The sequence below is a fragment of the Melopsittacus undulatus genome, chromosome 7, assembly GCF_012275295.1.
Source record: "Melopsittacus undulatus isolate bMelUnd1 chromosome 7, bMelUnd1.mat.Z, whole genome shotgun sequence".
NCBI lineage: Eukaryota > Metazoa > Chordata > Aves > Psittaciformes > Psittaculidae > Melopsittacus > Melopsittacus undulatus.
Window position 1 is genome coordinate 60,020,928 of NC_047533.1, and position 16,566 is coordinate 60,037,493.

The window sequence follows — 16,566 nt, forward strand, 5'->3', positions numbered from 1 at the left end:
GCCTTAAAGTATAATCTTGTAAATTGAGGTGGGGGTTTTTTGCAGTTTAGATAATATGAGTCACTTGCAGTCAGGAGGCTGATGTGGGCCTTCTGTGGCATTTAAGCTGGTAACAATAGCTGCAGAGCAGTTGCTGACATGTCTCCCTATGTTTTTATGCCAGGGGTAATTGCTGTTAATTGTGTAAGTGTCAAGAGTTGGTGACAGTAACAGCTTAGTTTTGTAGTTGAGACCTGGGGAGGAGATCTTAATGAATTTTGAGCCATGTGTTGAAGTCAGATGTTGTTAAATGTCATGGTCTGGAATTACCTTCTCTAACAGTACTGTGACATGCTCATGCATTGTTGAGACTGTTGGCCACATCCTGCTTAACTAATGGATGTTTTTAGGGCTTTTTTCCTTTTCAACACCACTTCTTCCCAGTTAGCTAATGAAATCTGGAGAAGTCATATGCATTTATATGGGGAGACACTGGGAATCTTGTAGAATTAATCTATGTTACTTTCTAAGGAAAAAGTAATGCTAAGAGTTATTTTCTTTCAGTCCTTGCTCACCTCTTCCTGCACATTTGGTTTCTTCAGTGGTCTTACTAAAACATCATAAATGCTTTAATCTAGGTTCATTTAAAAGTTAATGGTAACAACCGAGTCTGCAGAAGATCAGTAAAATCATCATTATCTTACCTACTTCACAAAATGAAGAAATAATAAAGATTAAAATATTTATAAATTAAGATAGAATAATAACATAGTTAAAGTACAGATGGGGAAACTTGCTTTCATTTATCATCCTTACTTTTAGTACTCTTGTAATTTGTAGATTAAATACTGGTGGTGTTTGCCCCTTCACAGGCTACATGAGCTCACGTGAAATTTTTTCTTGTATTGTGACTGTAGGTAGAATCTATCTCTGCATACATTAGCAAATGCTCCTTTTCTGTGCCTTGCAATGGAAAAGCTGGAGTGACAGCATCACTCAGAGTTTCAAAACAGGTTGGGTGAGACAGAATACACTTTTGTACATGTAATCCAGGTTGATTTATGTACACTGCTGTGTGATGTTACAGAGTGTGAAGTGGGTGACAAACCTGGCTTATAGGAGAAGCTGTTAGTGAAACTGCTTTTGGAGAGAAATAATCTTTTTCTTTTAAGAAGTTTCTGTGTTGGAAGTAATCATGGCTTGATCCATTGTCTCCCAGGGCATCAGGCTGGAGCTGTATGGATTAGCAGTCCTTGCTGGTTCAAGAAAAAACTAGCAAGTGGCAAGCGGATTTCTGCTATTTAAGCTACCGAAACAGCATTTCTGAATTCCATTTTCTTTTCACTGAAAGGTGTTGTGCTTCAAGCGAAAGGTGTTTTCTGACCTTCCTTTGTAGGAATAGCATTTGGGGCTTCTTGCTTATAGCAGAGCATTCCTGGAGCATTTTTAGTGAAGTGCTTGGCTTAAAATCACAACGAGAATGGGATTCAGGAATAATATCATCCTGTCACGGTTTTTATGCCTAAATTGTGTCTATCTTTGGGAAAGAAGAAGCTGGGAGATGGTGAAATAAATAATTAGCATTTCTAAGGAAAAATGGTAGCAGTAGTTGCTGCTTCTCTGGGAGGCAGGAAGAATGTGCCTGCTAAGGAGAGCAGGGGGGTGTTGGAGCTGTTTATATCTTCTGTTCCTTATGATGGTGGGCCTGTTGCCTGTCTTGACACCCGTCAACATGCTCATGCAATTAGCTTATTACACAGTTTGTCAGCTGTGTGGCATTGGTACTATTACTGTTGCATTTCAGGAGGTGGGGGAAGAAGTATTGGAAAAGCTTTGGCTTTTGTTCATGCATTGTAGGAATTATGGTTTTAGGACTGGTGTTATGTATGATGTATTCTCTAGTTTCTTCACTTGCCTTAACTCTAAAATGAAATTTCCATTGAACTGTTGCCTTGATAACCTTTCCTTGACAAAGTTCTGACAAAACCCATGTTATCTAGGTAGACTTTTATTTGAGGCTTCTATGCAGAAGTTAAACTGACGATACAGTAAATAGAGGAAACAAGTCCTATTTCAAGTTAACTTTCTTATGTGTACAGTTAAATCCACATCCTATCATTCTACTGAAGGGTTTTATGAACAGCTCAGTCATCAGCTTAGTACCGTTTATTGGTTCAGAGAGAGATCATTAATACATGTGGGGGAATGCTTAGTTATCTATGAACCACTTGGAGGAGTTAATTTTTTTTCTGCTGTTACTGAATATGGTACTTTTCTGCATTGTGTTAGGTAAGAATGCAGTGAACCTTATGCCACCTGTGTCTTGAAAACTCTGCAACTGTTAATGACAGAAAGGGAATTCACCTATTTCACCGGTTTTAGTGCAGCGCTTGGATTCTACTCAGCCAGACTCAGAACAGGAGATTTTCATTTATGTCTTCTGCAACAAAGAAGAAAAGTTTATTAACATTTGATGCCAAAGAGACATTTTTATGGTGTATCACTGTCAAGGAAGTGATACACTAAAGTTTCAGAGACCTCATGTAGGGGAATGCTATCCCTAACAAAAATCCAAATATGCTTGCTGCTATCATATCCAGAAGCCATCCATTTAGACCCTTCTAGATAGGTGCTTTTTTGTTTCTAGTGTTAGGTCTCCTTGATCTGTTAGTAAGACAAGAATCCCTTCCACTCCACTCTTCACAAATGACTGACCCTAAACCCTTCTTTGGATGAACAGTCATTGACGTAGTACATGTGTATTATGATTAACTCCTCACAGTTTACTTCCATGTGTGGTTTGTGACTGGTGAATTGTTATCAGAAGACCTGGAAAAATTCTGGAAGGAGTGATGGCTCTCCATGTCTTTACTTAAAAGCAGGGAGTTGCTAGGAGGATTTTGAACACATTACTTCAGTCTGCATCTTTCACCAGAGTCTTCTGTCACATAGCTAGGATTAACCTGTGCTACTGCTACCCTTGCTGAATGACTGGCAATACTGTTCAGCTGTCACTCAGGGTTAGATCAGAAGACAGTGGATTACAAAAGAATGTACTACATTAAATGTAAATCTCAAATTGTTATCTTGCCAGCTTCTGTTCAGCTGCTGCTGAATTCCGGAGACATCGCTAGCACAGTGGTATCTAGCTTTTAACTTTTCTAGAGAAGTCTCGATGTGAATTGAGCTGAACCAAATGTATGCATAAGTGCATTTGGGATTCAGAAACTGACACTGCCTCTGCCTAAGCCTGCTGATGCTTGCAGTCTGGTGGGTGCCATCTGGGTGTGTGCTGAGGTGGAATAGGTGGTTTGGCCTGCAGCTATTGTACGATGACGGCATTTGTGTTGTATATAGCAATCTAGAGGGGAGCATAGTTACTTGATCAGTGAGAGATCTCTTATTTTCCCTGCTTGGCTTGAGATCTTTAAAGGCATTTTCAATCGGTATGTTTTGATCACTGATCTAAAAGCACATGCTCACTTTGCCTTTCCTTTTGGCACCAAGGAGTAAAATAGAGTGTTCTAAGAGACATGTGGAACATACAGGTTCTGATATCACACAGGAATTATTTGATATTTAATACAAACTACCTCCCAAATTTTTCCTCATAGAAAAGATGATTTTTCCCCTGTCTTTATATAGCAATTCAGAACCGTGAACCTCTTGCAGTCTTGCTACTCTTCCAGTTGCCTCTGTGCACAACAGTCATGAGCCTCTGGCTACAATCCCATATGCTGTGGTCTGAAAACGTGTCTAGCCTGGATAGGAACATTTTGTCCTGTGCATCTGTTCTTCTATGTTTACCTTCCTTAATCCCAAAGCAGTGGCACCATTCCTTCAAAGCAATGAGTTTATCATGGTCTCCATCGCACTCTTGAAAGAAACGGGTTATGCAATGTTCCATGGGAACAAGGGAGGCTCTCAAAGGTGCAAGCTCCGAGTGTGTTAATAATCTGAAAGAAAGAACAGGTATGTAGAGCTATATTTCATTAATAAATCAGCAGCATCATCAAAGATGATCTTGGCTTCTAGAAGATCACTGGTGGCTTTGACACAGGTGCCCTGATGGATTTTGTTGTGTTACTTCTGTAGTGAATCTGTCCCAGGTCATTACAATGATGTTCAATACCTAATGATAAAATAAAATGTTTTTACTGCTGTTTGTTTACTAACACTTCTTTTTAGAAGAAGTTGTGGAGTTTTGCTGTTAATCTTCAGGAGATCAGCTTGCAAACGTGTTTAGCTATGCTCTGAGACAGTAGGTGTGGTCAGCATGAGGTACTGGGAGCCTGCAGCCTGGAAACATGAATTCTGACAGCGAGTAGCATGCCTAAAAGCCTGAAATCTGAGTCACTCTCTCAGAAGCTGGGGGCTTCCTCTGAGCTGTGTTACCATGTGTTCCTTAAACTGTGAGACTTCCGTAGCATTATTTGAAAGCTATGGGTATGCCACTAGAGAATTCTTGCTGACAGGCCTCTGCCCTTTGTACTTAACGTGTTGCTCCTAGCTTCAGTAATAACAGAATCTTGTGAGCCTTGTTTTCTTTCGGAATCGGGGCATTAGTAGCTATGAAGACACTATAGAGCCTAAAGTGTAGTGTATGATGGTTATGAAAGGCAACAGGGCACCAGATTCTGAGCTAAGACATGAGTCCAGCAAAACAATGAGGGAGGTTCTGTGTTAGACGAATGCCTCCTTAGAAAGAGGGGAATATGGGCTTCTATCAGCTGAGGTCCTGCAGGTAGAGAATCCTTTGAGTGGTTTAGAAAAGTGAAACAGCCTGAGCTTAAACAGCAAATTAGAACTGAACCACAAAGGCCTTTTTTTACCTGTCAACAGGGTGCTGATCAAGCTGATGGAACTGCCAGTGCACAGGATACACATACATGTGATAATGTTTCTCAAAGTCGTGCAGGAGCAGCTCAACAGCATGGTTGCCAGCTATGAGGCGCTTGTCATTCTCGTAGATCTTTTTGACCTAAACACAACAGAGAAATCGGTGGGGTTTTTTATTTAAGGGTGAAGATCTGTCCTGGAGAGAACTATCCAGCAAGGAGGTGGTTTGGAGAAATGAAACTTGATAAAATACCACAGCAGAAATGGGGTTTAGTGTCTGTGACTATACACGGCATGAAAAGCTTGCCTCAGGTAATTTTTGTTGCTGTCCGTGTCAGCTTTTGTAGTAAGTAGAAAGGAAGGGAAATTCCTGTGGTCTAATTGTCAGACTTGGCTAAGCAGGGCAGTATCCTCAGGTTGGTAGGAGATGAAACCAATTTTACCAGTTCCTGATCTTCTCTCGTGAGGCAAGCAGCTCAGCTTTTGGCATTAAATAAGCCATTTCAGAAATAATCTGATTTGCAGTATTTAGTACGAGATGTTCTGAGTAGGTCAGTGTCCCTCTTGGTAACTGTGTAAGTAGGCTTTGGTGTTGCTCAAGTATATTTTGTACAAAACTCCTGCGACCTACTGCATGCATCTCCTACTGTGGATTTAGAGCAGCCCAGGTCTTGGTGTGAATTAAACTATTTCTAACACTTACAGCTTTCTAGGCAGTTATAACATCTATATCTTCAAAACCAAACTACTGTCAATTCACTTGACAAAAATCATTTTCTTTAAAACAAACAAACAAAAGCACAATGGTAATAGATGCTTACTCCATTTTAAGCCAGTGTAGCATGATGCTGCAGGTCTACTGGATGGTAGAGAGCAGCTCTTTTAAAACTGAACGTCAGACTTGTGTAATTTTATAGCCCTTAAATATCATGGTGTCGATGGTGTGGCTGGATTAAATAGTGCAAATGATACCCTTAACTGTTGAGTCTATTTTCAGGTACTTTTGTATTGATGGCCAAATACAAGGTATGTCGCAAGGATAGAAGAGGAGCTGCTTTTGGTGAGTTCAGCACAGGGATCCCCTGTCCAATGAGGCTCACCTGAACTCTCTATTGTAGTTCTGCCTTGGATCCTCCTGTGTGACTGCCCAGTCTCCTGAGATACTTGAGCAGTTTCCTTCCTGGTGAGCCTAAGTCCTTCCTTCCTTTGGAATACCTGTGCATTGTCAGCAGACTTTGTCACCTACCTTCCTTTTCCAGGTTACTTAACAAAAGCTGAATGGCACAATTTCTTTCAACTTGTGGGACTCCACATGTGAGCTTTTGGCTGGCTGTCCCCTCTTATTCTGCATTTTAATTAATTAGCTTGTCTATGCACTGGTTGATCTTTCCAATAGATCTGTTACAAAGAACGTAATTGAACAGAAGCTGTTTGGTGTCTTCTCAAGGGAGCAATGTTTATCTAGGTATGTGCTAATTCTGACTTTTCTGCCTCTTGTCGGTAGCCACTGACTTCAAAGTAATATAATTGGTTTCCATTTGCTTGGACGAAAGGAACATTCATAGCAGAAATTGTATCTCAGCTTAAATGCATGTGAGGGCACACATAAATGTATTTTGCAGCTTTTTAATCTAATTGAGTCTAAATTGCCTTAACCAGAAAGGGAATGCTCATAGGAAATGGGAGAACTCATAGAAATGGGAGAAGAGGTGAAATCACTTTTCTCATATTGTTAGTCCAGCTTTAACAATGTTACTGCATTTGAAAAAGGATTGCTGACCTTATTCCTTTGCTTTTCAGTTAGAAATCTGGAAGTACCCAGATCCCGTTCATAATATTGCATAAGAATGTTTTTGAGCCAGTCTCTCATCCGGAGGGGGAACTGATCCACTTCATAATCAGTACAGTGTGGGATGTCTGTGGCAAACAGAAAACCTTTTGTTAACAAGTGATCTGTTAAGTCCCCATTCAAGCATTTCTGAGCCAACTTAGATTTGATTCTCACTAGCAAACTTCCAGTTAAGCTTAAAACTGGTGGAGCTGTGAATGCATAAAATTAGGAAAGCAATCTGTGAGTTCAGTTATAAATCTACAGTTCTTTGGAGCACATGCTTAACCACTTGTGGATACCACAACTTTTATATATCTGTGGAGCTTCTGAGCAGAGATGTGCAATGAAACTCTCATCAGTCAGCTGTGTGAAAGCAAAGTTCTTGACAGAAAAGGAATAGTATGGCTGAGAGTGCACTTTTCTCCCAGGATATGCAGCAGTTGAACAACTTGGAAATCAGTTCTGGATTTTAGATCCTGGCTTCTGCATCTGGCATCTAAGTAGTTTTGGGATGTTTTGTTGGGTTTTTGGGGACCTGAGATTATAATTTTTTAACTGTCTGTAAATATTGGCTTTCTGGTCAAGATATTAAAAAACACCTTCAGATGCTATAGCAATGGGAGCATGTACAACAGTGCAGGGGGAAGACAGGGTTGTCAACAAATCAGTCTAAGCAAAAGTGGGATGTCCTTAATACCCTTAATTACAGAAAAGGTGACATTTTAGACATGTTTAAAGTTTGAAGGTCTTAATTAGCAGATAACTGATGCAGAAAGGGAGAGCGGAGGAAGAAAGCATGTAAGTATGGTTAGCTGGTAGTTAAGACTGCTGGCTCTTTATACCTAGGTGAACTTTTCATAGGAAAACAAGCCTTACATTTGCAGGAGCCCAAATAGTCGAGGTGCAGCTGGCGTCCCATTTTTGTCCCTTCAAGTTGACATTTGGTGCCAAAGAGTTGACATGTGCCATCATAGGTCTTATTATCTGTGCCACAAACCTAGAGGAGGAGTGAGAAAACAAACCCACCCCGCCACCACCACTGTTAAGAAAAATTTTGGTCACTCATACAGGCATTGCAATAATAGAAGTATTGTTAACCTATGGGGTAGCAGTTGGGAATACATGTGATCAGAAGTATTTGTTATAGTTGTTGTATGCCTACGTAAGGATTAGGTGTCTGTACTTACAAACGCTGTCTTGTCACACTTTGAATTTATTTCTGTGTGTTAGTAATATACTTTCTTAGGTAGTACAGGATTACTGCACTAGACATGTACTAGTGTTCTATATATGCTCTAAAATACCAAATAGATAAATAGAACTTATAGTGATAGGGGAATCTATGATCACTGAGAGACTAAATGAAGCAAATCACTTTAGGTACTAATTAGCTACATGTTTTCCTACTATTCTCAAGCTATAATCAGTGAGTTGGGTACTTTATACTTTTACAATTACTGGAATCACCCAGACCCACTGCATGCTTTTTAGGGTAGAACTATTCTAAATAATAGCAGGGGAATGTGTTATCTTTTATACATTTTAGTTATTTTTTCCCCATGCTGTGCACTGAATGAAATACTTACGTGCTCGTAGTCTTCGGTGGAAGGGCAAGCAGCAGGATCTTGGCAAATACAGCTGGGTTTCCCTTGTTTGTCCACATGGCACACTTTACCTCTTTTGCAATGGAAGTTCCTACATGGGTCTAGGGATCATAGCAAGAAGGAGGGACTGTTAGAAGGATGAAGCCAAACATTTCTGTCAGGTACTACTGACAGTCAAAGCAGAATACAGCCAATATTCACCAAGAAGTCAGGTGTTTCATAAAGTTTGTTAAAACGCAACTGGTCTTGTATTGAATAAAGCAAGCCAAACTTTAATAAGGATTTTTTTTCTTGGTGAGGCTGTGAACAGTCCCAGGTTTGATGGGGAAATAAATTTCTCAGAGAAAGCAATTTCTTCTAGAAGGACTCACATTCACTTGTGGCTTCCTTTGAAACATATCTTGTCTGTCCTTGCTGAATCTGGTACTGGGACTTGACCCACTCCAAGCTGAATTCAAGCTACTGTTCTGAAACTGAATCTTTTCAGTGCAAAATAGTTCTCACTCCTATATAACTGACACAAAAATTTGTGTGCTGTCTACAAATGGTTTTCACAAACAAATGAGTAAATCCAAGGGTGTATGGAAGGGATTCTCTCGTAACATAACTGCGATGCAGGATTATGCACAGCTCATTCATGTGAAATCACGTGCTGCCAAAGGCAGAAAAGAAATGCAGACCAGCAGATTCCCCATCTGCAGGGAGTAAGCAGTTACATGATGGCTCTGCCTGTGGCTTACCCAGGAAAGCCTTCTCACGCCTGTTGCTTGCACTTTCCATCTCACCATTGGAACCGCCTGTGGACTTAACCTGTGCAGTCACAGAGACATAAGCAGAAGTTGTGGTAAATCCTGGGAAGAAAAAAATACTTGGACAATTTTTTTTCAGGAACAAATAGAAAGCTGATTGAAGCACCATTTGCTCTGCTTGAAGCAGAAAGGGGTTGCTATGCAAAATGTGCAAGAAGTGCATAAAGCCTCTGCTAGTATTAAGGTGCTCTGTTATTTGGAGTGGGGTGAGGGAAGTAGGGGTGGACAGGAAGGAACAGGAGTATGCCATTATTTAACAGCAGTAGAAAAACTCATTCCTTTCTTTTTGAAGAGCACCCTGATAGTTCACTGGTTATCTACTTGCTGATAGGGATACAGGAGATCTGGGTGCAGCACCCTTCTTTGTCTGAGGGACAAAGCCCACATCATTCATCTTGTGTGCAAGTGCTCTAGCCACAGTAATTATTCCAGGAACTCTAGCCCTGCCTTTCCAGGCTGTTCACTTCTGTGTGGTAGTGTTCAGAATCTTTAGGAGACAGGAGTGAATAGTCTTTCCTAGTCATAGAATTACAGAATGGTTTGGGTTGGAGGAGACCTTAAAGCTCATTCCCTGCCATGGGCAGGGACATCTTCCACTAGACTGGGTTCCTCAAAGCCCCATCCAACCTGGTCTCAACACTGCCAGGGATGGGACAGCCAGAGCTTCTCTGGGTACCCTGTGCCAGTGTCTCACCACCTTCATAGTGAAGAATTTCTTCCTAATACCTAACTTCAATCTCCTCTCTTTCAGTTTAAAGCCATTATCCCTTGTCCTGTTGCTACATGTTCTTGTAGATGGCTTGAGACTGAGTTCCAGGTTTTATATCTGTGTATCCATATTTATTTGTATATTTTGTCACACAGCCCATCAGGTCTGGAGCTTTTACATGAGCTGTGGTTGCTTCCTTCCTGGTGCAATTCATCTGAATGTTGCATGTGAAGTAACATGAGCTAGTTGAATAGTGAATTAGAGGAGAGATGAGACTTCTGTATATCAATTATTACACCTGTTTTTATCCAAAATATCCTTTAAATCATCAGGAATTTAAATTTGGGAGTGTCATTCCCCTCTCCTTGTAGTACTCAAACTTTATTTTAAAGGGAATTTACCTTATCTTCACTTTCCATTGAATTCATGCTCTGAACAGAGCTAGTTATTTCTAGTTGTTGATTGCTGTCAGAATTAGGTGGCTCATGATCATAATCATCTTGTTCAGAGTGAATAAGGTCTTTAATCTTGACATCTTTGTAATCCTCAGTCTCTATATGAACTGCAGTGTCATCTTTGGTGGTTTCTTCCGCTTCATGCTCAGTACTGGTGGCCTCCTGCTCATTACTCTGGATTCTCTCCTCTTCCTCATAGGCTGCTTCTTTCCAGGTATTGCTGAGATATTCCTCACTATCAACATCACCACTGTCATGACCATCATCATCAACATTATCGCCCTCTGTATCTTGTCGTTTCACTACTGTGTAGTGATCACTCTGATAGTTTACTTTAATATTGTCTTTCCTCTCTTGGCTTTGCCATTTGTCATCCTGATCTTCATTGCTTGTTTTTTGAGAGAGGATTTCTTCTTTATAGTGCTTCTTCTGGTTGTTCTTCTCTTCTTCCTCTAGGTCAAATTTCTCACCATGTCTCTTGGCTATCTGGCTTGGTTGACTGGTATCTCTCAGGCTTTCATCAGATTGCATGCTGTTTTCATTTTGCTGTATTTTGTATTGGTTACCTTGATTTGTCTGGTAGCCTTTGTAATTTGTATCTCTGTAATCAGTTTCTTCACCCCATTCCTCCTCCTCCTCTTCCACATGTTCTTCCTCATCACTTTCACTGTTTTTTTCAGATAGCCCAACTGTATTTTTATTATATTTCCATGTGTTATGCTCATGATCAAGACTGAGGGCATCCACTGGATTTTCTGCATTGCCCAGAACATGCGGTTTAGCTGTATTGCTGTGTTTCTCTTGCCTCCTGAACTGGTAATGCTCAGAGCTGGACTGTTGTCTGCTGCTGCTTCCGGAGTCACTATCCTGCTTATTGGAAGCCAAGCCTGGTTTATTGTACATCACAAGGAAGTTGATGCTTTTTAGGCCATTTTTCACTTGATGCTCACTCCCTGTTCTTCCTTGTTTTCCAGTGGCCTGGAGCTCACCTATGTTCTCAGCATCTGGTACTGATACTTCTGGATTTTGAGCCCTTTTCAGGCTGGACAGCAAATCACCATTGTTAGCATACCCTGTGATTGCTTCCTTTGAGGCTTCAAGGTGAATATCTTCAGCCTTAAACAAACAAACAAAAAAAACCCAAGTAAATGAATAAATCTTGGAACTTATTATTATTAAGTCCATGCAGTTTCATTTTTGCCTTGTGTTTCAAAGCATGACACTGACTTTGTTTTCCTTATAAAAGCTCCTTTTAAGCTAGCCCAGAGCATGAAATTCACAGCTGATGTCACTTCCATTTCTCAGCAAATTTGGTTATCTGTCACTTCTTTGACTGATGGAGTTCCTAAAGTGGGCTATGCAACTCTGTTTAAGATCACTTAGAAGATGGATGCATATGGGTGTCTTGTGAAATCTCAAAACGCTTACTAATACAGTAATTTACTGTTATTACTTCAGCCACTTTGAGGCTGTAATTATTAGTTACCCCAGAGAAAGATGATGTGATGCTAGTCTTTCTGCACAAATACACAGGAAAGAGGATCAGGGAGAGAGACCACCTTGCACAAGGTGTCATGGTAACAATTCCAGAGGATTGCACTTCATCTTAACTATTAATCAGTGCATTAATCTACTTTGAGCCTGACACATAATTGCTTCCTAGTTGAATTCATCAGGAACTATTTTATTTGGTGGCAACTACTGCATCATAAACTCACTAAGCTCATTTCTCCATGCTGTCAAGCCAATGGCACAACTAGTAACTTCAGTGGAAAAGGTTCAAATGCTCAAGGAAAGAACGGCTATTAAAGTGACTCGTAACTCTTGCTGCAGCAATTGGCTTTCTGATGTTAGCATTACAGCAGCTGCTGGGTGAGTATAGGCACTTCCAATAGCAGCAATACCAGATATATTTCTGCATAACATGTGGATATTTAGTGTTGCTTATTGCTTACTCCAGTATGGCACCTGATGCTGATATTCCTTAAAGCTTTGAGAGGGTGGGTGTCTTATTTATGAAGATGAGACCCTCCCAGTGCCCAGGTTGCTGGAATAACATTGTCTTTACTGTGGGCAGAGTCATGACTGCTTGGAAATGAACACTAACAAATAATTACAGAAATCTAAAAAGTTGTGGGGTTAGACACATTAGTATGGCCCTTGGCAGATTGGTTGCATCCTATTTCCTAAGGTGAAGGTGGTATCTCAGTGTTCTACAATTTTATGTTTGCAATGTGTATTCACTCTCATTTCCCACTCTAAATTTTCAGGGAAAGATTGCATGTTTGCTCAGATCTAACAGAAATTCATTGAAGAGCTTTTTCAGATTAAATGCACGTTTCTTGAAGACCTGACAAAAAGTGATCTGTGTGTTACCAAGCATCTAAAGCTGATGTAAAAACACTTGAAAATTAAGTTTCAGATTAGTTTTTGGTCTTTTTACATGTGTTTTGTAACTGCTGCTATGTGAGTTTACATGAGTTTGGAGCACTTCTTTGTACAACTCTTATATGTCTTTATATTTAAGCCAAAACCAGTCTTCTGTGAAGGGCTTCCAGTTCTATAGAATTAGAAGCTTTATGGACAAGAGGTCATTAAGATTGTCTGTTATGTGTGTCTGTATTTATAGCAGAAGCTTGAGGAAGATGTGGCTCATGTCTTGACAGGAAGCATCCTCATGTGCTACAGCCTCAAGGCAGAGCTGTGCCTAGATGTGGCTTTCAGCTGCCAGTTTTTGTTAGACCTTTGTCCCCAGGGTATAATAAACTTTTAGAGCTCGATTGCCTGTGAAGATACTTGAGTCTTAATAGGATGGTAAAATTCAGTCAATCTATCTGTAATTAGCTACTGTTAGGGGACAGCTGGCCTTTGGTAGATGTTGTATATTGGAACTGATGATTTCTTCAGTATTGCAGTATTTTGTTTTGATGCAGGTGCCTGATGTGTGAGTTGTTTCTGGGAGACAGCTGTGGGCTGCGCACTAGTGTATGTATCTTAATTTGCTCTGCTGAATACTTCATTAAAGAAAGTGAATTTTTGTTTTTTTAAAATGCAGAGCATCATCTGGATTGCCATGCAATGCATCTGGAAAGCTGCCCAGAGTGGGATATAATTGATAATTAAAGAAAAAGGTGAACATGGGAGCTGGAATTTTGCATTTCTTACTACAGAGCATGCTCTTAATATTGTTGTTCCAAAACATTCATTGGCTTGGAGTCAAGGTCCGTTGTGTCTGAACCAGAAATGCTCGCTAGAATGGTGCAATAAAAAGGAATTTTAATTTGAGTTAACCATGAATACAAAAGCTCTGTCGTTAGGATGCATATGTAGCATAGGACTGCTGAAATCATTTCTCTCATTACCATCAGGGCTGTGTATCTGGCTTGTCAGCCACAGTGTACTTTTCCAGGATGAGCTGTATCTAATGCTCTGTGTTGTAAATAATTAAGGTGGATAAAATTATGTGTTTGGGACTATTTGATCACTTGATGTAATAAAGAGAGGATCACAACCTCCTTGTTCACTGAAGCAGTGATAGCCACAAGTTCGACTGCCAGTGGAGCTCATAGTTTGTACAAATATGAGTGTAATGATTATATGTGAGGATTCATTAAAGGTAACTTTTTCAAATTAGTGAAACTTCTATTGTGAGCTTTAGATTTTGGCCTACTCTGTTTCCCACTATGTAGTACATGAGACATGAGTTGCTTGGTACTCATTCGTGAGGTGAGGGCCCTACATTTTTTTTTACCTAAAATTTGCGATCGCTCCATATGTGCTAACGAGTTTTAGATATTTGAGATTGGTTATACAGGCTGCCCCTTAATGTTTAAAGAACAAGAGGAGTACCTTTTCTGGAGTCTTCTGTCCATGGGTTCTGAGTTTGTAGTTTAAGGGATGGCTCTACAATAGACAAATATATTCAATATCTACACTTAAGTAAGAATTTTGTATAAGTCAATGGGATGACACAGAATATTCACAGAATGGGAAACTAAGTGCCTAGTAGTAATAGCATGATGAGAACTTACTGGAATAGCAAAAGCTGGTCCTACAAGAAAAATGAAGAGAGCTACAGCCTTCATGCTTTTCAGATCTCGTAGAGGACAATAGTCAATGGTACAGTGGTAGGGTTTACAGGTTTCCTTTCTGCGAATAACATGAGAAGAAATAAAGTTAGGATTTAGATATAATGGTCTATAAATGACTGGTGAAGGTAATGTAGTGGCTGCTTTAACTTGCTTAGTCTGAAGACCTACAGAATTTCCAAGCAGTGTTCAGTTGTGTGTAAACTCAGGTATTAGACCAGCTTATCTAAAGGATACTCTGGTCTTAGTTCTTGTACAGGGCTTAAGCTGTATGCTGTGTTCACAAACTCTAGTGGTGGTACTGGAAGGCAGAGTTATGAATGTACACAGATTCAGCCCTGTAAATCCTTATGTACCCTTTTCAGAAGCTCTTTTGTGAAGAATGTCTCTTTTTATTTAGTTCTGAGACAATACCTGTTTGGGGCTTCTCTGTGGCCAGTGTCTCCTGACTGCTCTCCTTTGTGGCTGCAGTAGGAAGAACTGAGTGCTGAAGTCCCACTCAGCAGGTCTCAAAGCCCAGAAATGCTGTCCAGGCTGCTGAATGGATGAGTGCTGTCCTGCTTTGGAAGCAGCAAACCCAACTCTGCTCTACGGCAGTCTGCAAGATGGGTGGCTGAAAGAACACTCAGTGCACTAGGAATTCCTTCAGTCTATGCTAATATTCTCATGTGAGTGAAAGACAAGCACCTCATTTTTATCTTGGATGTTACCACCAAATTTTCTCTTCTCTTGCAATGCACATGAACTGAAAGAGTCTATGGCTGTAACTGTAGGACTGAGAAAAGCAAAAATAAACAAGTCTTATTGTTTCTGTCCCCTGCCCCCCTCCCCTTTTGTTTTTAACTGTATTGCTTTCTTATTCTTTGTAATTTCCTCCTTTTTTTCTGTATTCAGATGGAATCGGTAGGATTTTCACTCTGCTTCTGTTTCTTCTATCATTCTACTGCCTGTGCTTCCTTGGAAATTGTCTTCTCAGTCTTCACGCCCCACCCTTGCCCTCTGAAATATATTCACTTCCCACGTACCATATGTCCTTGTTCATTGCTTCTGCCTTTCATAATGAAATGGGTATTGCTGTGTCCTTACTTGAAGAGCATCGTGTGTTTTGCTGGTTAAACTCCCTGGCATATGAATAAGCTGACAGTGGTTTGAGTTTTCTAGGTCAACCTTATTCAAACACAGGAGGCTCAAAGTATGGTTTTAAAATGTTTTTTCTTGGGGATGGCAAGGAACCCTAAGCCCCAAAAGGAGAATTCCAGGGGAACTTGTGTGTGTGGGAGCCAGATTGGTGAAGCAAGAAGCAAGGACTTTAAACATTACATTAAATTGTGGCGTAGAAGCTTGCAAAAGCATCCTGGCTACTGCTGTGCTTAGATTTGAAAGGTCCCTGTGTTATAGATGATTTAATGTCAGTATCTTTTAGTTAATGAAGAGCAAAATACTTCATTAGTGAGGCATATGTGGTATGCAGACCATTATCCTTGCAGTTAACTGATTTAGTCCTCAAATTGTCTCTTATCTAATTATCTATTCTCTCTTTGGCATCCACAATTAGTTGTTTAAGATGTTTTCAGAGGGAAAGACAGAACACAACAAAGCCATTAATGAGAATATGCAAAATGCCTCCCTGGACTGTTGCATATGGGCAGTCATTTCAGCTCAAGGCAAGTTTTGTTAGACTGAGGGTCATGCAGGCAACTTGCCAGAAATGCAGGGGCATAATCCCCATGGAAGGGACCTGCACTAGAGGAGTTCATGAGGAACTGCAGCCCATGGGATGGGCCCATGTTGGAGAAGTTCATGGAGAATGGTCTCCTGTGGGAGGGACTCCAGGCTGGAGCAGGGGAAGAGTGTGAGGAGTCCTCCCGTGAGGAGGGAGGAGTGGTAGAGACAGTGGGTGATGAACTGACCACAACCACATCCCCTGTCTGCCTGTGCTACTGGAAGAGAGGGGAGAAAACTGGAAGTAAAATGTTGAGCACAGGAAGAAGGGAAGGGTGGGAGAAGGTGTTGTTAAGATTTGGGTTTATATCTCATTATCCTACTCTGATTGATAACAAATTTCCGAAAGTTGAGTCTGTTTTGCTCGTGATGGTGACAGATGAGTGATCTGTCCCTGTCCTTATCTTGACACACGAGCTTTTTGTTGTATTTTCTCTCTCCTGTCTCTCTAGAAGAGGAATAATAGAGCAAATTCAGTGGGCACTTGGTTCTAGCCAGGGTCAGCCCACCACACTATGCCCTCCACACCA

General features: G+C 40.6%; 1 protein-coding gene across 1 annotated transcript; it reads right to left on the bottom strand.

Annotated features, from left to right (window-relative positions):
• Nucleotides 1–2,390: 2,390 nt before the first annotated feature.
• Nucleotides 2,391–14,311, bottom strand: SPARCL1 (SPARC like 1). The gene is made up of 10 exons (XM_031046781.2): nt 14,258–14,311; nt 14,076–14,129; nt 10,173–11,342; nt 8,987–9,063; nt 8,236–8,356; nt 7,526–7,646; nt 6,599–6,735; nt 4,812–4,960; nt 3,787–3,935; nt 2,391–2,419 (listed from the first exon to the last, which is right to left on the bottom strand). Exons 1-10 carry the CDS (start codon nt 14,309–14,311, stop codon nt 2,391–2,393), a joined length of 2,061 nt encoding a protein of 686 aa, XP_030902641.2.
• Nucleotides 14,312–16,566: the final 2,255 nt, after the last annotated feature.